Source organism: Mastigoproctus giganteus, chromosome 1 (assembly GCF_048544385.1).
Source record: "Mastigoproctus giganteus isolate SK-2022 chromosome 1, ASM4854438v1, whole genome shotgun sequence".
In the NCBI taxonomy this organism is placed as follows: Eukaryota; Metazoa; Arthropoda; class Arachnida; order Uropygi; family Thelyphonidae; genus Mastigoproctus; species Mastigoproctus giganteus.
In genome coordinates, this window is record NC_143575.1 from 244,705,944 (window position 1) to 244,729,917 (window position 23,974).

General features: G+C 38.4%; 1 protein-coding gene across 2 annotated transcripts in view; it reads left to right on the top strand.

The window, feature by feature from the left end:
• The first annotated feature begins 6,557 nt into the window (after window positions 1–6,557).
• Window positions 6,558–23,974, top strand: part of SA1 (stromal antigen) — a 256,210-nt gene continuing 238,793 nt past the window's right edge. Inside the window, exons 1-2 of one of the 2 annotated variants that reach the window (XM_090376728.1) lie at window positions 6,558–6,767; window positions 16,572–16,680. In XM_090376728.1, coding sequence (XP_090232854.1) covers window positions 16,574–16,680 — 107 coding nt within the window. In that variant the 5' untranslated portion in view covers window positions 6,558–6,767; window positions 16,572–16,573. The remainder of the gene's footprint in view (window positions 6,768–16,571; window positions 16,681–23,974) is intronic. The other variant, XM_090376737.1, reaches the window with a different exon arrangement.

Here is a 23,974-nt window from a genome sequence, read left to right on the forward strand (position 1 = left end):
ATTGTGAGGTCAAGTGACCCAGAAGGTCAGGTTGCCTAATAGCATGACCCTTCATTTGAAAAGTCAAATGCCAGTCCCACTCCCAGAGGAGTATTTATGTGAATTCCTACACAGGTAAGGAAAATCAGTATTGTCCTACACCGCAAAGAGAAGTGGTGCCAGCAAGTGAGTGGGTCCCACATTGGGCAAGAGCCCAGTGTCAGCAATTTAATCTTCAGCCAAGGGTGACTTGTAGGCAATGAGCAGTGTCCCATACTGGGTAGAGGACTTGGATAATCTTCTCTTAGGGGATGAGAGGAGGCACATGGATTCATGAAGCTTAAGGATTGCTTGGAGTTCTTGTGTCTATTGTAGAAAAGTCCTTTTTTGGGTTGGTGGGTTTGTCAGATAGCTTCCTTTGTGAACGTCGAGAGATTCCTGTTAGGTCAGGATAAGGATCAATATCCTGTTGGTGTTTTCTTTGATTCCATTCAGGATATGTTCTGTGAATTGAGTTTTGGGTTCATTATAAGATGGGGGTGTGCTAAACAGTTTGCTGTAGGTGACTTTGACGCATTTCAAATACAGTCTGGGCAAAAGTAGTGAAGGCTTTGTAGTTGGTTTCGTAAGTTATGTAGAGATGTTCCTGCCCACTGGGTATATTTCCAGTTCTGGTAATTAGGAGACTTCTAGGTAAGTCATAAAGAGGGCAATTATACATGAGGTGAATCCAGTCTTCATTGTCACCACATGTGCAGAGAGGAGAATCGGTGGGACTCAGGGCATGCAGCTTGGCCCGAAACCATCCATGACCAGTGAGGAAGAACGAGAGGTGAAGGCCTTGTGAGTACCACGGAGGAGGTTTTGGTGCAGTTATCATAACTTGTGGAAGAAATCTTTTAGTTGTTTCACCTTTGGCTTTCACCAATGCTGGAAGAGCTTAGAGTAAATCTCTTTCATTTCATTTTTTGGATCATTAGCTAAATCGAGTGTTATATCCAGAATGGTTGTGGGAATTTCTTTCTTTATGCGGTATGCAAGGCCGCGATGAATAACCTCCAGGTCCAGAGGAAGAGTACCTGCGAAGACCTGCAAGGCAGGTTACTGACTGTGCGGAAAGCTCTAGTGACGGTGAGTAGGATGTTGCGTTGAATTGTATGTAGTTTTGCTTTATTACGTGCAATGATGGCACGAGGGAACCATATGGCTGCACCATAGCGCACAGCTGGTAAGAAGATGGTTTTGTAAAGTAGCATGAGAGTCCTCCTCTTCAAACCCCAGTCTGCTCTGCTAATTCTTACGATCATGGCGGTATAACGACGTATTTTGTTGGAGAGGTAATTAAGATGAGGTAAGAATGTTAATCGGAAGTCGAAGGTTACTCCTAGATATTTTAGTTCTGTTTTGAGTTGCAATGTCTGCCCAGAGATTTTAATTTGGGGCGGTCTTCTTATGTCCAAGGATCCTTTGAGGAGGATAGTCTTCGTTTTTTCCCCAGAGATGACTAACTTGTGGTTGTTTGCCCAATTTTGGAGGATCGTTAAGGCAGGAGAGGCAATTTGCTCAAGCTGAGTTCTAGAATCAGCTTTGATAAAGAGGATAAGGTCATCTGTATAGGCCATGCAGTCCACAGGACCTAGATCCATAAGATGAAACACAACAGCAGAACACACACACATGATATACGCAAACATACAGTGATAATGTTCTTCCCAGCGATAAGAGGCAGAGATGAATTGACGTTCCAGGTGCCGCCAATTACAAAACCACATGTCCACCTGTCACATACCCTTCCCCCATAGACTAAATTTATCGCCTTATATTTCCATTTGTTTAGTCCTCTGAAAAAACACCTCTCAGGAAAGCATTTCAGCACGGATGAGGAAGTTCATCAGGAGGTGCGATGTTGGTTACTGCGTGTGGGCATGAACTTCTTCAGTACAGGTATGGATAAACTGCTCCATCGTTGGGACAAATGAATCAATAACACTGGAGACTGTGGAGAAGTAGTGCAAGTTCACTTGTTTCTTGGTGTGTAATTTCAACTTCATATTATTAAACATCAACGAGGAAAAAAATGTGTTACCATGCTTTTCGAAATCCCCCGTAATAGTCTTCTGCTATTTGAATTATTCATTATCTGCTATTTATAAGTACACCCTCACTATTCTTCAGAATCAGTATCATTTGCAGTGCTGGCTTAAGGCACGATCTAGCGGATCCCCGAACAGGGCACCAAAATTTAGGGGACAAAAAATGCCCCAAAAATTCACTGATTTTGCTGTAAATTTCAAGTTGGGCAGGGGCACCATAAACCTCGCACAGGAGCTAATAGACCTGGGGCCTCTTCTGTCTCCTCCGTTTATTTTGCCACTGCAATCAGCTTGTCATTTGCACGATCCATCTCCAATCGCTGTAATTTGACATTGTGTCCCGACGCAGTTTTGTCAGTGCTGCCGTTTTCTAACTGCATTGCTTAACATTTGTTAACCAGTCCTTTTGTACTGTGAGGTGCACCGTCGCGCCGGAGTCTATGAACAAATCGTTGACATTGAACTTACATTGAATTGACCGATTGCTCTTGCGAAGAAATCCTTAATTTTGTAGATTACAGTGTCTGGGGACTAGGCACCTGCGAGGTGACCCGATTGAAGTGTATAAAGCCTTGAATGGTTTGAGTATGCTCAATGCTGACGGGATTCTTCCTCTTGCTTAGAATAATCACCTGAGAGGGCATAAATTCAAATTGGGGAAAGACAGTTGTAGATGTGCGGAAGTTTTCCTTTATCCAGCGGTTAGTTGATTGGTGGAACAGGCTTTCATCTTTTGCTATGGAAGTTGATAGCCTAATTAAATTTAAGGCTGTACTGGGCCGGTATTTGGAACGAACGGAGGGGGTGAAATGGGAGCGTTTTTTTTTTTTTTTTTTGGCTGATGCTGCATATGCTTGCTTTCTTGCATCATATGCCTCTACTAATGCTAATGCTAATATTAATGCTAAGCATAAGTTTGAATCTAAAATGATTTCAAGATAATTTATTTTCGTGATAAGCGTGATTGCTGCACCCTCTATTTCAATTTGTGTGTGCCGACGAGTGTTTAGTGTCCCTTTTAATAGGATTAAGCCCGTCTTTGTCGGCGAAATTGTCAGTGAGTTCAGCTTCGTCCATTCCAGCAGCTTTCCATCGCCCCATTTGCCTAGATTTCCAAGTTTGCCCTTGAGTTCGTCTCCACACGGTAAGGATGAAGTCATCTGCAAACGTTTGACTGTTTACCTCTCCCAGGTCCATCGAAAGGAAATCGTTTAGAGCTACATTCCATAGGAGTACCCCCCCTCCTATCATTAAAACCTGCGGGAAGCCCCTGCGTACGGGTCTGGTTATTTTCTGATAAGGTGTGATAACTTCCACTTTTCTGTCCTATAAAGTAAAGTGTAAAGTGTGTTCGTGTCACACGGCAACAGAGGGTTCCCCCATCTTTGCGTTGCTTTCATTGTGCGTGTAGTACAATTCGCTGCAAAGGCCAGAGGTTTAAAAATGTATGGATATTGGATATATGTAGTGTTGATTATTGTTGTTCATCTGGCCATTTAGCCGCTGGACCCCTGCAGGGGTCCAACGTTGCCCACACTTGGCCCCTGTGGAGGAAGACCAGGTATCCAGTAGTTTAAGTTTTGCTGCGGTATGTCTTTCCACCTGATTTCCTGAGATTTCAGTGGCTAGGACCAAAAAAAAAAAAAAAAAATCTCGCTTGGCAGGGGTTAAGAAAATTGAGTAGAAAAGTCAAATGTTGTGAACGCAATTAAATTTAGTCGTTATTAAATTTTGCAATTTATGTGGGATATACGCTAGCGTATTAGGTAGAGTTGGAGAGGAGACGGAAGGCTGTGTTGGGGAGAAATACAGAAATATGAAGACGATAGAGGAGGCGACCCCAGATAATCAGTGAGGCAAGCCCATGCCGCACCAGGCGAAGAGAGAGATGGCGGGGATGGTGGGGAGAGGGGAAAGAAAGGACCATGCAAGGGAGCATGATTTGAGAGCCAAGATGGCCAGTAGGAAGCTGCAGTTGGTCTTGAATCGAATTGGTATTCTGATATGGGATATCATTCATGGGACCAGGTCCAGTCCAATTCAGTCAAGTCAATGAAGTCCAGTGTTGATAAATGTCAAGTCCGGTGGTTTGCTATTGTTTGTCAAGTCATATTCAGGTTGTAGAGGTGCCAATTCCGTGTTTCCTGTCAAGTGTAGTGATCAGGTTCCTTCAGGGCCAAGTTGCATCCGGAAATGACAGTGTCTGCTACAATATCACGAGTGAGAAAAAAAAAACAAAGCAAACTGTCTTTTCCTTATTCTTTGTGCGTTTGTCACAGAGGGTTACCGGTCGTTTTCAGGGTTGCTGATCTATGGTCAGTTCCGGCGATTTTTGCTGGTTCCAGTTACGGTCCAGTTCCTTGCTTAGTTTGTGCCGTTACCTGGTATTTCTTCCAATATGCAGTTCTTGTCATTTGCTAGGTATGTTCAGTTGTCGTTCCTGGTTGTCATGTGTAGGGTTCAGTTGCGCTCCACAGCAGTGGGACTCGTCTTCTTGCGAAGAGCTCATAGGCATAGCAGGAGAAAGCCTGGCACTCCTCTTTTGTATCCAGTATGTTGTGCTCCTCTCATATATTTCTGTCCTATAGGTATTTGCAGGTCATTTGGAATAACGACTTGCAAATTTCTTGGAACAATGCTATTTGAGACAGTATTATAAAATTAATCTCCATAAAATCGCATCTGTGTAAAGAGAGATAAAATTCTGTGGTGAATATAAACTTTATATTGTTATAGCTAATTTCAGAAAAAAAAATTAAAGAAAACAGTTGTAATTAGCTATGATTCTAAACTTTTTGGAGGGAGTATATATATTATGTCTTTATAAATTGCGTGTAGTCTATGGTCTACTAGCGTGTTTACCGTACCAAAAAACCCAATTTCCCGTACAAAATACCATGTACCCCCTCGCTTGCCACAGACTAATTCAGCCAGGTTGTGAGAAAAGACCATAACAATTTCTCGCATCAGCTAGATCAGACTGGATTGGAACGTGGGCCTTTCATCCGATGCTTATATGTAGCACAGTGGTATCGTCACCGTCCTCCCCACACCAAGTGGATAAAGTGGATTGCTGCTATGGATAAGGGGATGGTTGAGTGGCAGAAGACAGAGAGTGGTAATCAATGGACACTGCTCAACGTGGACTAATGTTATTAGTGGAGTTCCTCAGGGTTCAGTGTTGGGTCCGTTGTTGTTTTCGGTGTTTATGAATGATATTGATGATGGGATATCAAGTTTAATATCCAAGTTTGCAGATGATACAAAGGTTGGCAGGGTTGTTAAGGACACTACTGACGCTATGCTGCTGCAACAGGATCTGGAAAGGTTGAACAGATGGGCTGAGAGGTGGCAAATGAAGTTTAACATTGACAAATGTAAAGTACTACATATGGGAAACAGTAACCCCAGAGCAACGTATCAACTCTGCGGTACTACACTGACAGTGGTGGAGAATGAAAAGGACCTGGGGGTAATTGTGCAGGCAGATACGAAGTTCTCTGAGCAGTGCAGACGAGCTGCAAGAGTAGCTCATTGTGTCTTGTCAATGATATACAGGAATTTTTCTAGCACGGATAAGGAGGTGATTATTCCCTTGTATAAGGCAATGGTTAGGCCACATCTTGAGTACTGTATACAGGTCTGGAGGCCGCATTTCAAGAACGATGTAATGCTGCTGGAACGGGTACAGAGAAGGGCAACAAGATTAGTGAATGGAACAAAGGGTTGCTCTTACGAAGAAAGGCTTAAGTTTTGCAAATTACAGTGTCTGGAGACTAGGCACCGGCGAGGTGATCTGATAGAGGTGTATAAGGTTTTGAATGGTTTGAGCATGCTCAATGCCAATGGGATTCTTCATCTTGCTCAGAATAATCACCTCAGAGGGCATAAATTCAAATTGAGGAAGGACGGATGTCGGATAGATGTGCGGAAATTTGCCTTTGGCCAGCGGGTGGTTGGTTGGTGGAACCGACTTCCATCACTTGTTGTTGAAGTTGATAGCCTAAACAAATTTAAAGCTCAACTGGACAGGTATTTCGAACGAACGGAGGGGTGAAATGGGAGTGGTGTGTGTTTTTTTTTTTTTTTTGGCTGATGCTGAATAAGCTTGCTTTCTTGCATCATATGCCTCTACTAATGCAAATAATGTAATGCAAAAAGCCCGGGTTAGAATTCCGTCGATGACGCGAGGAACTTTAATGGCCTTTTTTTTTCACTCTGGCGTCTCAGGCGTAGATAGCAAGATTTTTCCCCCAAAACAGACAAATCGACCGTAGAACACATGCCATTAAGAGACATTAGACACACAGCACGGCAAATGAATTTAATTAATCGGATGACCTAAAAATAATAGTTTGTTTTTTGTGATTAAAAGTAGTTTAATGACTGGACATCAGTTTCTGATAAATTTTGATTAAAGATGTCGCTGCAGATGTGAATTCTTGTCTAAAGGCGGATAATTCTTACCGCTGGTTTGATAGAAATTTAATGTTTTGTAAAGGGATTGATAGTTATATACAATTTCTGTTTTCTCGGAGATATATGGTTGCAATGAAATTAATTAAGAAATTTTGTGTGTTTTGGGAAGTTGGTTAAATATTTTTTATATTGAAGTGTTTATTTGATCGCTTTATGTATATCCATATATTTTTTTAAATCCACTCAGTAACTCCTATAGGAGGGGTAATTTTTTAAGTAAGTGGTCCTTTTAATTTTATTTTCCGTTTCTTCACGGAAATTAGAACTAAATTAAAACTTATGTAACGTGGAAGTAGAGAAAATTCCTATCTTCCAGGTTTCATATAATTATAAGATGTTTCGATGGTGCATAAGAAATATTGCTTTTGCTGATGCTTTTAGTATAATTGAGTAGATTCCATCCACCCGGATGGCTTATTTACTTTTGACACCAACAATTTTTCTTCCATATTCCTCTCATTTATTATAAAATTATTTAGCTCCCAGTTAGAATTAGTTATACTTCTGGTATCTCCATCCCCAAAAACTTCTTCAAGTGTGAATGTAGAAACAAAATACTGTATTTATTCAGTTTGGCAACAGTTTGAACAGGATCATCGATAGTTATACAATTGATATCTAGTGGATCAGATGTGGTTCGTTCCTTTTATTCTAGCACTAGCACGAGAATATGCTTCTCTGTTTCTTTGTGTTTTTAGCCAAAGACGTCTTGTAATTTGCCTTAGCCCGCCTAACCCTGTTAGTGACTTGATTGCAGACTAGTTTATATTTACTGTAGGTTTCTAAGTCCCCTGATAATTTATAATCATCCCATGTATTTTTCTTCTCTGACACTTGACACACCAGTTCATTTGACATACAGTTAGGTCTAAACCTTGAAGGGTATACTTGTACTTTCACTTTTATTTTTGTTGTACTTATGTCCCACAAAACTGTCTCCACATAAACTGGCCACCAATGTCAATGTGTTATACTTCCTTAGAATCTGTGTGCTTCTTAGCCAAGGGCATGACTCATCCCCTATCTTCCCTGCCTTCGTGTCCCTTCTATGTGCATTATACTCACCATATTCAAATTCTCTATCCCATATGTCTGAATGGCACCATGTCCACATTTGATCGCTTAACCCATCAAATTTCTGATAACCCTATAATGCCCTTTTCCATATTTAATGTCCAACCCAGGGGCTGTGTGCATCCCATTCCTACATGTTGTGCAGTCGGTAGCCATGTAGATAGCTCCAAGTGTTATGCTCTGCCCTTCTCTTTGAAACTAGCATGTCGCATAATGTAGTTTCATTTTGACTTTTGAAAATATCTGTTTTTAGTAATCTAAAAAAAAAAAAAAAAGCACTTCCATTTCACCAGTTCGTTCCTTCTAGTAGTTCATCTAGTTCTTGTGCCATAAAAATCCAAACCAAATCAAATTGTCTAGTTCTTCCCTGAATTTATTTAAGCTATCAACTTTCACAAACAACAGATGGAAGTTTGTTCCATCAATCAACCACCCACTGGCTAAATGCAAACTTCTGCACATTCTATTCTGCAACTATCTTTCCTCAGTTTGAATTTGTGCCCCCCCCCCCTCGTGTGCAGTCTGAACAAGAGGAAGAATCCCATCAGCATTGAGCTTGTTCAATCCATTCAAAGTGTTAAATATCTCAGATTACCTAGGTGCCTAGACTCCAGTACAGCATCTGGAGTCTAGGTGCCTAGACTCCAGATGCTGCACTGCAGTATGCAGAACTGTTTTTAATAGAGCGTTAATAAGCCAATGTCAGTATCCTTTTTCAAGTTATGCATGCTTTCCAGTCATTTTATTACTTCCAGTTGTTGCAAGTACACCACACTTAATTTTAGGTCCATGTCTTTCTGGTTAGCCATTATCATGGGTGGTGTAAATATTAGCAGTGGGAAATGATGCAAGAAAGCAAGCTTATCCAGTATCAGCCAAAAATAAAAGTAACACCTACCATTTCACCTATTCATTCTCTCCAATAGTTTATCTAGTTTTTCCTTGAATTTATTTAAGCTCTCAACTTCCACATCAACAGATGGAACTCTGTTTCAACAATCAGCCACCTGTTGGCTAAAGGCAAACTGGCACATCTGTTCTACAACTATTCTTCCTCAGTTTGAATTTATGTCCCTCATGTGTTTGGTTTGAGCTAGGGGAAGAATCTCATTAGCATTGAGCTTGCTCAATCCATTCAAAGCCTTAAACACCTCAGTCAGATTCATCTCGCAGGTGCCTAGTCCCCAGATGCTGCAATTTGCAGAACTGAAGCCTGGTAAGAGACTTTGTTCTGCTCACCAATCTTTTTGCTCTTCTCTGTACTCATTTCAGCAGCGCCACATCCTTCCTAAAATGAGGCCTCAGGACCTGTATGCAGTATTCAAGATGTGGCCTGACCATTATACAGTGCCTTATACAGTGGGATAATCACCTCCTTATCTGTGCTAGGAATATTTCTGTATATCATTGACAGAACTTCATGAGCTTCCCTGGCAGCCTGTTTGCATTGCTCAGAGAACTTCATATCTGACTGCGCAATTACACCCAGGTCTTTTTCATTTTCCACTACTCTGAGTAGTACCACACCAGGTAGTTTTGATAATAGAGAGCTATTAAGTGCTTGATAATTCCTATATTCTATTATATTATATAACAACAAGGATTACCTTTATTTTAGATATAGGAAGCTTCTTTTCCAACCAACTCTCCTAGTCCAGTGCGCTAATAATTCTTTGGGAAGGCGATATCAATTTTACAAAACATGTGGGACATCTTTCCCACTGTCAGAACCGTAGTGTTCAGACCCCTCGGTCTCAACATTGAGTGCTCAAGACTTCTGTCTTCAAACACTATACCTCTAGCCGCAAGGAAACCATTATGTGGATTGACAAAATTAAATTTTGAAGGTCTAAACTGTTTAATAAATATGAACCGATTATTTTCTTTGGTCCTGTAGCTTGACATTAGAGTTAAATTTAGGGGTCTAAAAAGTTTAATGGATATGGGGGGATTATTCTCTACATTCCTTAAGTTGGACTAGAACTTTTTGGGGCATCATGTTCACAGGAATAGAGCAACTCACAATTAATCCGAAACTTTTGTCTTATGTTGTAGTGTTTGTTCTTCGTGCATGTGTATAAGTGACCAATCGTCGGACAATAGGAATGGCCTATGGACATTGATTGAAGTTTCATGTAGTTTCATCTCTAAGGTTTCTGCAATAAGTAGTTTGTGGTAGTTGTGTTGAATATTTATAATTTTTGTTTTATTAAAGCCGAATGAATGTCGTTCATTTGTTGCGTGGAACGAAAGTTCCGATGCATTTGAACGACCTGCCTGCACAGAAGCTTCGTGTTGTTTTGCTCAAAGCTGTGCCACTCCCATAGATCCTACATAAACAGCATCGCAATTTTTGCATGGGATGCTGTATACCAGGTCATGCTGTGATTGGAATGTGGTGTTTGAAGGTCGATTTCTGAAGAATGTGTATAATTTGTTCTTGGGTTTTGCTATGATTTTCATGTCGGTTTCCTTGCATATTTGGTTAAGTTTATTGTACCAGTACTCGACATATGGAATGGTGATGAAATGTATTTTGGTCTTGTTGGATTTTTGTGCAATGTTTGTTGCAAGGTTGTTATTTATTTTTTCTCTTGTTATTGTTTCAAAGTTATTGTTTTAACTTTGTTTATTAGCGGGTAACCCCTATTTGAGAATCTTCTAGTTAATTCATTTATTTCTGTTAGAGAAATCTGGGTGGAAGAATATTTAAAGATTTAAAGGCATTAAGAAATTGATTCAGCATGACCGATGTTTTGTATGGTTAGGGATGATAACTGTGGAAATGCAAAAGCATCCCCTTATTAGTGGGTTTTCTATATATGCTGAAATTTAGTTTTTGGTCTAATCTGTGTATGGTAAAATTAAGGAAATTTATGGAGTGGGTTTCTGCTTCAATTTCTAATTCAAATTTTAATCTCTGATGGATGTTATTAAAAACCTGTAGAATATTGTTTATAGTCAAATGATCTGTGATAATTAGGATGTCATCCAGATATATTCCGTAATATGTGATCTGTAGTATAAATGGATCAAGATGGATCTTTTCTAATTTGTCTAAGTATAGTTCAGTAATGAGTCCACTGATGTTTAGGCCCATTGGGAGGCCGAAAATCTGTATATTTTTTCTTGAAAGAGAATGTAATTAGCATTTACTAATAGTTTTGTTAGTTCTTTCTTTGGGGAGTCTGGTGTTATTAATTTTTATGTTATCATCGTTTAAGTAGGCCCAGACTATGTCTAAGGCATAAGGTACATTTACGTTAGTGTATAGTGAAGTCAAATCCAGTGAATATAACTTCATATCCTCTTTGATATGGAGATCTTTAAGGTTCATGAATAAAGCATCGTAGTTTTTTATGTTATATGTTAGAAGTTCTCGAAGTGGTTTTTGAATTGGGTAGATGAACATGGCTAAGGAAGTAAAAGCAGAATTCTTATATGACACGATTGGACGTATTGGGTATCCTGTTTTGTGTAATTTTACTTGGCCAAATAAGGTTGGGATATTGTATGTGTGGGCTTTAATTTGTTTAAGTTGGGCCATAGTGATGTGGTCATCTTTCCTACTGAACTCTGACTCTGAACGCTGTTGAACTCTGATGGTGCAACCTCTTCGTATGTCGTTGTGTCTGAAATGATGGTGTATAATTTATTTATATAGTCTCCTTTATTGAGAATAACTACTGTATCGCCTTTGTTGGCCTTTTGAATAATGATGTCGCGGTTTTGTCTAAGTGTGTGTAAAGCTTTAGCTTCACACACAGGGTAGTGTAAAATGATACATTACTCTAGGGTTACTGCTACCCATATATAGTACTTTCGTCAATATTAAACTCAGCTGCCATTTCTTAGCCCATCTGCCTAACATTTCTAGACTCTTTTGTAGTATCACACTGTCATTAACCACCCTGGCAACCTTCGTATCATTTGCAAACTTGGATATTAAGCCTGACATGCCTCCATCAGTATCATTGGTAAATATAGAAAACAGCAATGGCCCAAACACTGAACCCGGGGGGATTCCATTAATAAAATTAGTCCATAAAGAGCAGTGTTCACTGATTACCACTCTGTCTTCTCCCACTCAATCATCCCTTTATCCATTGTAGCAACTTGCCCTTAATGCCACACCGCTCCAATTTGTATAGCTGTCTTTTATGTACAATGGTATCAAAAGCTTTTCTAAAATCCAAGTATATGTTATCAAAATCATTTTTTGTTACAGTAACCAGTTCCTTGGTTACTGTAACATTGTATCCAATCAGTTTGGTCAGACATGACCTTCCCTTTACAAATCCATGCTGTGACTGCAGTATAATTGCATTATTGTGTAGATTTCATGGAGGAACGCCGCCCCTCTATGTTACCAGGCAGTACTAGGTGGTAGATGACTCTCAAACAACCGGTGAAATACCACCACTTTGCTTATTGGAGGCTTGAAGTGGTGGAACCCATGTTTAGTCTCTAGAGCTAAGTTCTGGCCAACCCTTCCCTATCTCTTCCATCATGCAGTATGATTGATGATTTTTGAGGTTATGATGAATGTCGTGGCGAGATCCAATATTCCTTACATTTCGAGGGTACAGCTCTAAAACGGTGTTCGCAGGCCGGCTGCTAGATAGTACACCGGACCAAACCTATTGGTAACTCTCTAGGAGGCTTCCGGATCAGCTAGTGTATAATCTTGCTACCTCTACTCTGCCAGATAGTGACTGGAGGGAGTCCGAGTAGTGAGTATGCGGGGAGCATTGTCGAGGCCACGTTATGTCAAGGATCTGGGTTTATTCTTACCACATGTACGCCATATCCAAAAATTTTATTACTTCATACAGCATGTCCCACCCACTTTTTCTTACTATTGAATACACCATGAATTGTCAAAATAATAGAGCAAGCTTATCTGCGAAAAGATCTAAACCTCCCAAGGACTTCCTAATTCATTTCACAAATATACGTGGTCTCAATTCCAATCTCAACGATGTCCATTTCCACTTGCAGTCTTCCAAACCCCATGTACTTTTTCTGACTGAATCTCAGTTATCAGTTGATTCAACTACTGCTTATCTCAGATGTCCAAATTATTTGCTGTATGATTCCTTTTGCCTCAAAGGTGGTACTTGTGCATATGTCCGTTCTGATATTCCCTGTCAGAGACTTAGCAATTTGGAATCTCCTCTCTTTGATCTTCTCTGGCTTAAAATCTCTCTACCTCATTGTGTAAAATTCATCTGTTGTCTCTACCGTTCTCCCAACTCCACTAATCACTTGGAGCTCTTTGACTTCCTCTCTTTGCAACTTGACTTTCTCCAGTCCAACTTTCCTAACAGTGAGGTAATTTTCCTTGGTGATTTTAACGTTCACAACTCCAGCTGGCTTCCGTTTTCTAGTCACACCGACCCAGCAGGTCGAGATGCTGAGGCTTTTGCAATTACTAATGACCTAGCACAGATTGTTCATTTACCTACAAGAATACTGGACAATCCTAATCATACAGCCAATACGCTTGATCTTTTTCTCACAAACAACCCTTCTAAGTACAAGGTTGAAGTGAGAGGTCCTTTAGGCACTTCAGATCACAACTTGGTGATTGTCTCTTCTCCAATGGAACCTTTATCTCATGGCTATTCCCAACCTCGTATTGTTTGTCATTACAAGAATGCAAAATGGGATGACCTGCGAGACTTCTTTTCTTCTTTTCCTTGGTCTGATTACTGTTTCAAAACTTCTGATGTCAACATTTGTTCAGATCGTGTCAGTGAAATTATTCTTGCAGGAATGGAATCCTTTATCCCACACTCCACTTTAAAATCTCGTCCTTTATCTAAACCTTGGTTTTCCAATAAATGTGCTAAGGCTGTCCAAGAGAAGAATGTTGCATATCGTAATTGGCTTCTTTCTAATTCTTCAGTTTCATTTTCTGCCTACACCAAAGCTCGCAACAACTGTAAAGCAGTTATTAATCAGTCCAAACTAGAGTTTGAACAGGCTAAGAGTAGAAAACTTGCTTCTTGCACTAATGGTAGCCGAGCATTCTGGTCTCTTGCCAAAGCTATTGGCCGCAACTTTTGCCCATCTCTGCTCCCACCTCTGTCCAAACCAGATGGTTCTGTTGTCACTTCAGCCAAGGATAAAGCTGACCTGCTAGCATCCCATTTTTCTTCCAGCTCATGTATTAATGATCTTGGTAAAACACTTCCCACCATTCCTAACACGCTCCATTCAATGCCTCCTGTGGTCTTCTCTCAAAAGGATATCAGAAGGATTTTGATGAATCTTGATGCTAAGAAAGCTCCAGGTCCTGATGGTATTTCTCCACTTGTTCTCAAAACCTGTGCTCCTGAACTTACTCCTATTCTTTGCCGCCTTTTTTCACTTTCTTATTCCAAAGGTGTTTTTCCTTCTGCTTGGAAATTTGCTCATATCCAGCCAGTTCCTAAAAAGGGTGACAAATCCCTCCCATCCAATTATCGTCCCATTGCAATTACTTCTACTCTTTCTAAAGTAATGGAGAAATCAATTAACCGCCAACTCTTAAACTACCTAGAAACCTTCCGTCTGATCAACGATCGCCAGTATGGATTCCGTCAGTGTCGATCCACTGGTGATATTCTGGCTTATGTTACCCATTTATGGAATAATTCAATGGAAAGGTTCGGTGAAACACAAGTAGTTGCTCTTGACATCTCAAAGGCTTTTGATCGTGTTTGGCATAAAGGTCTTCTAAACAAGCTTCCATCTTATGGTTTGCCAACTGTTTTTAGTAATTGGTTATCCAGTTTTCTCTCTGATCGCTCACTGAGGGTGATGGTAGATGGCTCTCTGTCTTCTAACTTCTCCACTAATGCCGGTGTACCCCAAGGTTCAGTTCTTTCCCCCACTCTTTTCCTCTTGTATATCAATGACCTTCTTCCATTGATTGGAAATCCTATCCATAGTTTTGCCGATGATAGCACATTGCATTCAACTTTCCATTTTGAGAAACCTTGTCCAGCTCAATCAGCTTCAAGTTCTCGAAAATCTGCTGCCAATTCCTTAAATGCCGATCTTCAGGTAATTCTCCAGTGGGGCAAAGACAACTTAGTTGATTTCAACCCTTCTAAAACTCAATCTTGTCTTATATCTCGCAAAAAGGATTCTTCTGCTCCTATGCTTATCTTTAGTGACACTCCTATTTCTAGGCAAAATGATATATCTCTTTTGGGGATTACCCTGACTTCTAATCTCTCTTGGCACAAGCACATTACAAATATTGCTTCCTCTGCATCTAAAAAACTTGGTTTTCTCTTTCGCTCTCGGCGTTACTTTTCTTCCAAACAGCTGCTCACTCTGTATAAATCGCAAATCCGCCCTGCCATGGAATATTGTTCCCACATCTGGGGTGGTGCCCCCAAAACCTCTCTCAGGCTTCTTGATTCCATTCAGTAGAGGGCAGTTAGGTTAATTAATGATTCATCTCTAACAGAGTCTCTCCACTCGCTTTCTCATAGACGCACTGTTTCTGCTGCATGCCTCTTCTACAGATACTTCCATGGGCACTGTTCTTCTGAATTGGCTTCTATAATTCCTGCTCTCTCTTTCAAAACAGTCCGAACACGTGCTACCACCAGCCAACATCCATTTACTGTCCAACTTCAAACCCACAGAACCAACTTTTCATCTTCCTCATTTATTCATTCAACTGCCGTTTTCTGGAACAACCTTCCTTCATACGTATTTCCTGAAAATTACAATCTACAGAAGTTCAAGTCCAATATCAACAAATATCTTCTTTCGTCTTCTCAACCTCTAACCCAAGCACGGTACTAAGTACTATAGGTTCTAATACCTCTCGTGTTTGGGGTTCTCATAAAAAAAAAAAAAAAAAAGATGGTCCTGCATTACTTCTTCAACTGATAACTCCATTATTTCTTCTGGAACAGATGTTAAGCTAACAGGTCTGTAATTACTTGTCACCTTGTGATCCCCCTTTGTGAATTCAGGATACACTCACAGATCTCCAGTCCATAGGAACATCCCCTGAATCTAAGAATGCTCTCGTAATTATGGTTAAGGCGTTGCTTATTTCCTTTGCTATCTCCCTTAATATAATTGGATAGATGATGTGTTTAATTCTGTGGACACCAAAGATGCATCACGAGGAAGTAGGGCATAAAGTGGCTGTTCCCTGAACTGATGAGTGGATAAATGTAGTGGGACATAAGTGTTGACTGATAAGATTTGAGAAATGAGATGCCCTATTACTCCATGGGATAAGGGAAATGAAAATGCCCAGATTACAATGAGCTGCAGATGCAATTAATTACATATCTTTAAAGCATGACTTTATACATGCCTAGTAGAATCCTTCATCAGGTTGGGTTCGGCCTGCAGGCAGGACATAGTTTGAGTACCCCTGCTGTAGCTATTTATGCTGGAGTTTGGAATCTGATTTCAGTAATATACTTCATTTCAAATACATGCCTCAGTGCTTTATCATTAAATACTATTTTTAAAAAATAAAGCATCTGCCAACCTGTCCTACTCTTCCAGACACATTTAAATCCCCATTTCAGCTGGCTTATCAATTTGAATTTTGCATACCATAAGATGAATTTCTGCTGTACTGTTATTCAATACAGTGCACTTGACATGGTCACACTAGATTAAAAACTTGGAAATCTGACCTTATATTGTAATTTTTCATTCTGTTGAAGAAATATGATATATAAAATTCTGATGTTCTCTCATTCTCTGATTGAGATTTGTAGAACTGTATGTTACTGCCGACCATTTTCTTCACTGTATTCCCATCCTCCTATGCCTCTTTTACTTTGTAAAATAAAGACAGAGGACTTTATAAAATAAATATAGCAATCATGAATAAAAGCACAAGTTCAAATCATAATTTAATAGTCCATTGCAAGTCCCTCTTCAGAATTAAATTGTATGTTGACTGTCTAATAGGAATGATGGGAAGAAAACGGACAAGACAGAGTGAAGATGATGGTACTGACCAGTCGAACATCGATGTGGATGCTGATGATATTTTTCCTGCTGGTGATGCACAGTTACAGTGAGTATAACTTTGTATCTTTTTACTGATTTAGAAAGTTCAAGTCAGAACCTAACTCTGGAGTTTGCTAAGGTAATATTTGTAGTTGAGTCAGTCTGTATTTTTTTTGAATCTTAGAGGTTTAGCAATCATGAATAAAAGCACAAGTGTGCTTTCAGTTCATTATTGATGGGATATAATTTAATTATGACACAAGCAAGTATTTTCACATTTATTTTGTTTGTTTTCTATAAAATTGGAGGAAAAAGTGATATTTCATTACTTCGTACACAAATCTATGCTTCAGAGGCAGGCAGATTACCATTTGGTATCAGGTCTGAATAAAAGTAATGTCGTTAATTGGCTTGTACCTTTTGCTTTTATGTACAGTAGAACGGCGGTTATCCGGAAGTCAGTTATCTGAAAGTTGGTTATCCAAATAATTTGAAAGGCTGATCTTTCTTTTTTTTTTTTTTTTTTTTTATTAACAGTAGTACAGTAACATATGCAAATTAAATTTTGATTCTAATAAGCAAAAGATCGAGTTTACTACCCATTTATAACAGATGGTACAAACAAAAAGCCCAATAAACCAAAAACTGCAAATTGTTTTTTGTTTTATGGTTGTGATCATTATTTACCCATGGTTGTGATCTCTAGAATTCTATAAGACCTTCAGAAATGTCCTTTAGAAAAAATATCACAGAGACTAGGTTTACTTGGAAACTGAGTAAATTTCAGATTAGTTTAGCTCCAGATTTGGTAAGAATAATATTGGCCCGAAACTGTGCGATTTATTATTTTTCTCAATTTTTTATGGTAAAATATGAATGAAAAGAAAACGCATAGTTTTAACATTGCAGCAAAAAACAGAATTATTAATAGAATTAGAAAAGGTGAAAATTTAGGAAATCGCTTCAAAGAGTTTAATGTGAGCACCAGGGGTTTCCCTCATCTCTGCAGAGTATACATTGTTGTGTGTTACAGTATGCTGTAAAGGCCAGTGATTTAAAAGTGTATGGATATCGTAATTGTAATGTCATGTACTGCTGTTCTTCTGACCTTTTAGCCATTGGGCCCCCTAATGGGACCCACCGTTGCCTACACTAAGCCCCGTAATCTAAGTATGCTCTCATAATTATGGCTAAGGGTTTGCTAACTGCCCACGCTGCCTCCTTCAATTTAACTGAATACATTCCATCCACCCCAATGCCTTTTTCAAGAAAAATTCCAAATGCTATAACATAATTTGTGTCGATTATGGATAGTGACGGAGGATCTAGCAGGAAAAAGACAATGTCGAAACTTGAAGATGCCGCTTTAGAGAGTGCACTGTATTTGTGGTTTCTTCAGAAGCAAAGTTTAGGTGAACCAGTGTCTGGCCCAATGTTGTGGGAAAAAGCATTGGATTTTAATCGAAAATTAAGAGGTAATGAAGATTTTAAGGCAAGCACGGGTTGGCTGAAAAAATTTAAAGACACGGTATATATCAACTAGATATTCAAGAAGAGAAACCTTTTGCAGACGAATCAGCGGTGTCCTTGTGAGTTTGCTTCAGTTATAGCAAATTACGAGAAAGAAGACATTTATAATGTTGATGAAATGGGCTTATTATGGAAAACATTATGGAGAAAAACCCTAGCCACTAAAAGAGAAATGCCTGCACAGTGTTTTAAGATGAGAAAAGAGCTAGTTACAATTGCTGTGTGCACAAATGCAACTGGGATGCACAGAATGTCTGTGCTCATTATTGGTAAGTTGAAAAATTCGAGAGCATTTAAAAATCTTTCTAATTTTCCTGTTTTGTATAAAAATCATAAAATGCCTGGATGGTTTTGTTTTCCGAGATTGGTTTATAATTTTTTTTATTTAATTAATCTTAATTATTTAATTTAATTGTAAGGTAAAATTAAATTTATTTAATCTTACCTTATGTTATATAAACTATAAAGTATTTAAGGGCAAAGGCCCCATGCTACGAGGTAGAATGGCTAATATGTAGGTTAGTGCAAGTGTATCATTTTAACATAGCTATCTACCAAAGTAGTTAAATTAATTAATTTAACTACTTTGGTAGATAGCTATGTTAAAATGATGCACTGCATTCACCTACATATTAGTCATTCTACCTTGTAGCATGAGGCCTTTGCCATTAAATACTTTATAGTCTATATCACTATGCACCATCAGGCATCTCTCATATTGTGAAGTTATACTTCATAACTGGGTTGTCACTATTGCAACACCAGGGTACCTGCCCACCCACCGAAGAGAAGCCAACAAGCTTTGAAATGGTGCCGTCTGGGTGGTGGTATCCGCTGAGAATAAATAACAAGTCTTCTCCCTGTGAAGTGTTATTTATTCGAGGTAGTACAATACCACGGTAACTCGTTGTGAAGGCAGTCACAATATGAGATATAACCAAAACAATGCCTTAATTACTTTGGTAGATAGCTATGTTAAAATGATGCACTTGCACTAACCTACATATTAGTCTTATCTTATGTTCGATTATCTGGAAAATTTGGCTATCTGGAAAGGTCTGACATCAATTATTCCGGATAACTGATGCTCTACTACAATGTTTCTCAACCTTTTTTTAATTATTGATCACTAAAGAGGTTTTTTAGGCAATTTTTTTTTCCTAATTACCCCCCATGAAATTTTAAACAAGAAAGTCATCATCAGCCATTTTCAATTCACTGCAGGATGAAGGCCTCTCTAGTAACTTTCTAGTTCCTTCTGTTTTGTGCAGTGGCCATCCATTTACTACCCACAAACTCATGAATTTCATCTGTTCATCGCCGATGTTGTCTTTTGTCTTCCAGGGTTTCTCTTAGCTCCTCTTGGGTACCATTCTGTTATTTTCTTAGTCTGTGTCCTGCCCAAGACCATTTTAGTTTTTTTTTTTATAAGAATGTCCTTTATTTGAGTTTGCTGCTTAATCCATGTGTTTCTCTTCTTATCTAACAGTCTAATTCCCAATATAATTTGTTCCATTCTTCGCTGTGTAGTTCTCAGCTTCTCTTCAATTCTTTTGGTGAGTGCCCAAGTTTCACTTCCATAAGTCATAGGTGGGGAGTATACAATGGTTCATTATTTTAAGTTTCAGACAAATTGGGATATTGCTTCTCAGTATGTGACTATATTTCCTGAATGCTATCTATCCAAAATTTATCCAAAATTTATCCTTCTCTTGACTTCCAGCCATTTATCATTATTACAGCTAATAACTTGTCCCAGATAAGTTTATGACTCCACCTTTTCAATTACTGCTCCTTCAATCATTATATCCCTTTCTGTCGCATACTTGTTCATTGTTACTTTTGTTTTAGCCATATTCATCTTTAGTCCAAATTCCTTACTAACTGTGCGTAACTGATTAAGATTTTCCTCTAATTCTTTGGGATCGTGGCTTATGACCACAATGTCATCTGCAAATCGTAAATGGTTTAGGTACTCTCCATTCACATTGACTCCTTTCTGTGATCAGTCTAATCTTCTGAAAGCTTCTTCAAGGGTAGCAGTAAACAGTTTCGGAGATATTGTGTCTCCTTGTTAAACTCCTTTCTCAATTTTAAATTTACTACTGTCTTTGTCTAGTCTAATAAGGGAGGTGGCATTCTCATATATTTTCTTCAAAATCATAATATATGGGGTATCTATGCCTTGTCTTTCCAGTGCCCGAAACATTGCCTTATGTTGTATGGAGTCAAATGCCTTTTCATAATCCACAAAGGCCTGGCATAATGGTGTTTTATATTCATTTGCTTTCTCCTTTAGCTGTGACATTACGTGAAGGTGATCCATAGTTGAGAGTCCTGTCCTAAAGCCAGCTTGCTCTTTCGGTTGATTCTCATCAAGTATTCTTTCTAATTTGTTAGTAATGACCCTTGTGAACAACTTATAGATGTGGGATAACAAGCTAATTGTTCTATAATTTCCAATTTCTGATTTATCTCCTTTCTTATGCAGCAAAACTATGATTGCATTATTTCACTCCTTGGGCATCACACCTTTTCTAATGCATTTTGTGAAGAGTCTTGCCAGTTTTTGTGTCATGTCTCTTCCTCCCAATTTTAACAACTCTACAGTAACTTCATCTTCCCCTGAGACTTTCTGTTTCTTAATTTTCTTCAACACATGTTCTACCTCATCAAGAAGGATATCAGGTATGTCATATGTGTTACTAATTTGCAATCCATCTTCCCCACTACTGGCATCATTCCCTCGCTCCTTGTATAACTCTTTATAAGTCTTCTGCTATTTGAATTATGCCTTCTCTGCTATTTATAAGTACACCATCGCTATTCTTCAGTTTCCGTATCATTTGTCTTTCTGTATTACTGCTCATGGCTGCTGATTTAAATCCTTTGTTTTCCCTTAATGCTTGTTCTACTTTTCTTGTGTTAAATTTTCTTATGTCCTCTCAGAGTCTCTTTCTAATGGCTTTGCATAACTCAGTATACTCAATTTTCTCCTTGTCAGTGTTTTTCTTGCTCTTCATTTGTTGTCTTCCGTTCATCATGACAAGTGTTTCTTGACTAATTTTTTCTTCTTTAAATTTCTTTTTCCCTATAGGTTTCTTGGGCTTTATCACTTTCAGAAAGTTGTAATATTCCTCATCAATATCTTGGTCCTGAGCAGTCTGCAGAAGCTCAAACTTGTTCTTAAGTTCCAGTACATACTGCTTTTTCTCCTCTTCTGTTATCTCAAAGACCTTTGTATTATTTACTTGAGTCAGTTTTTTCCTTTCTTTTCTTACATCTATATCAAGTGTGCATCTTACCATTCTGTGATCACTTCCAACATTTACCTTGTTCAGGACAGTAACATCATTCACGATATATCTTCTGTTAGTGAGGATGAAGTCGATTTCATTAGTTGTTAATCCATTTAGGCTCTTCCATGTAAACAAGAAAATACTTTATGCTTACCCTTTTTATTAAATGGGATCCTGAGCCTGATGCTTCTTAGCTAAAAGTTCAGTATTCAGTATGATGTTAGTAAGTTTAATTCTAATGTTTCCTCTTGAACATATATCAATTCTGTTTCTTTCCTTTGTTAATAGTTTTACTGAACTAAAACCACTTTTAACCATATAAGAAGTTGGAAAACAAAGCACTGCTTTGACCATTTTAGACCACATTGTTGGATAAAGAAGTTTAGTTGTTTTTGATCCCCACAACACAGCCATTCCACCTTTTTTGAATTTATATTTGCAATTCTTCATTGTTTTAATTCAATGAGTTCTTGAATTTCTTCACTAGCAGGCCCAGCATTGCATCCAATTGGATCTAACGTCCATGGCTTCACTTCAAAAGAAAATAAATCTGAAAATCTATTTTTCATTTCGCCTTTTTTAAAGAACACAAATGATCTGAATAATTCTTAAGATCATTCTCAGTGAGAGATTCATTGATTTCAGCTAACTCTTGCATACCATGAAATTGTTTTCTCATTAAACTGCTTTCAAATATTTCCAGCTTTTCAATACACATTTGCAGTCTATCACTGTAATTAATTTCCCTTGAAGTTGAAGTGATACTTCATTAAGTTTTCGAAAAATCCAAACCATATAGTATATGTTGTTTTTGTTTTTGCTGATTTCCTTTGCTAAATCTGTCTCCTTCGCTTTCTAAAAAACTAATTATCGTATTAAAAAGGTTTACAAATCTTGTTAGACAGTTTCTTTTAGAAAGCTATCTGACTTCTGTATGTAAAAGAAGCCTCACATACTGTTCTTCACGGCCGCCTCCGTAGCCAGGTGGGAAGGAGCAGCAGTGCGTAGCACACGCTTTCTTGATTAGACCGGGGTTCGAGCCCATCACCACCAAATACGGAGGATGCGGAAAGGTCAGGGAATGACCACCGATATTCCTGGAGCAGTATGGCCTTAGTTGCTAATGCTCCTAAAAACCAAATAACAACAACAACTGGTCTTCATTATCAACACAAAATATTCTGAAAAGGCGTTTTATTTGCTATGTGATTTTATTTTATCGATGGTTTTAATAACTATACTGAGAGATTGATAAAGAACTGGACTAATATTTTTTGCAACCAGACGATGTCGGTGCACAATGCAGTTTTGCAAGAACTGCGGGACATACTTCCTTTAGGTGGGCTATAAATTATAACCTTTATCTTCCAACCACATGGAGGTAGCACAATCAGTGGCACAGGATACCAAATTTTCCAGTGGTACTTATTTTTCATCAAAGTGTTTTTACAGCAGCAAAAATGTAAAAAAACAGTACAGTCAGTTTTTATAGATTTTACAAACAATATTGCTTCTTGCAATTTATAATCATCATCGAAATAATGAACATATTCCATTACAAGGGTTTTATTGTCAGTAAAATTTTTCCAGGGTCTCACATCTAGTGAGTATGGGCTTGGCACACTCAGGGTCCTGAGCTGGATATCATCATTCTCCTCTTTCTTGGTGATTCCTTTTTACTTCTGACTCTTTTTTTTTTTTTTTTTTTTTTTTTGCTATTGCAACATAAGCTTCAAGCTTCCTTGCACTCTATGGCTAATAATAATAATAACTGTGGATTCATCAATCTGAATAGAAAATTTTCTCGTTTTTAGCTTATCAATTATCTGTTCTTCAGTGTTAACTGACATCTCATCGATTCATCTTCGAATTGAATCATTGAGCAATGGCAGTGGCAAAGCATATCTATTTCTTTTAAAATACTGGAAGGATTTTGATACATCAATTGAAATTACATCCCTAATGCAAGTCATGTAACAGTCTCTGCAACTGTATGAGCACTACCAGTTTTTGCAATGATTTCTGCAATTTTATAAGATGCAATCATTGCATTGTCATTTGTTTGTGTGTGCCTCTTAAATAAGGAAGTAACGGTTGCTCAAAATTCTGTTTTAAATTTTTAAAATATTTGATATGTTTACCAAGTTTATCAGGATGTTTCCTTTTTAAGTGATCTAAAAGTCTTGATGGTTTCATAACCTCATTTTAAAAAGAACTATTGCATATAAAACAGGGACTATCTTCACTTGAATGGGCTTTCAATAAAATCATACGCTAGATATTTGTCCAGATACTGTTGACACTTTTTCTTTTCAGCACTTGACATGACTGATGATGGGTTGAATAATTACAAAGAATTAAGTAATAAAATATAAACTATTTTTATTTAATTCTCATAGCCCATGTCATTCACAAAAGCACTGTGGATCAAAAATAAACAATTTCCACAAGGAAACAATAAATCAATACTAATTGTCACTTAGAAAGTAGAAACATAGTATGCATAGTGTTAGGGTCAGACGCTACCTGTGG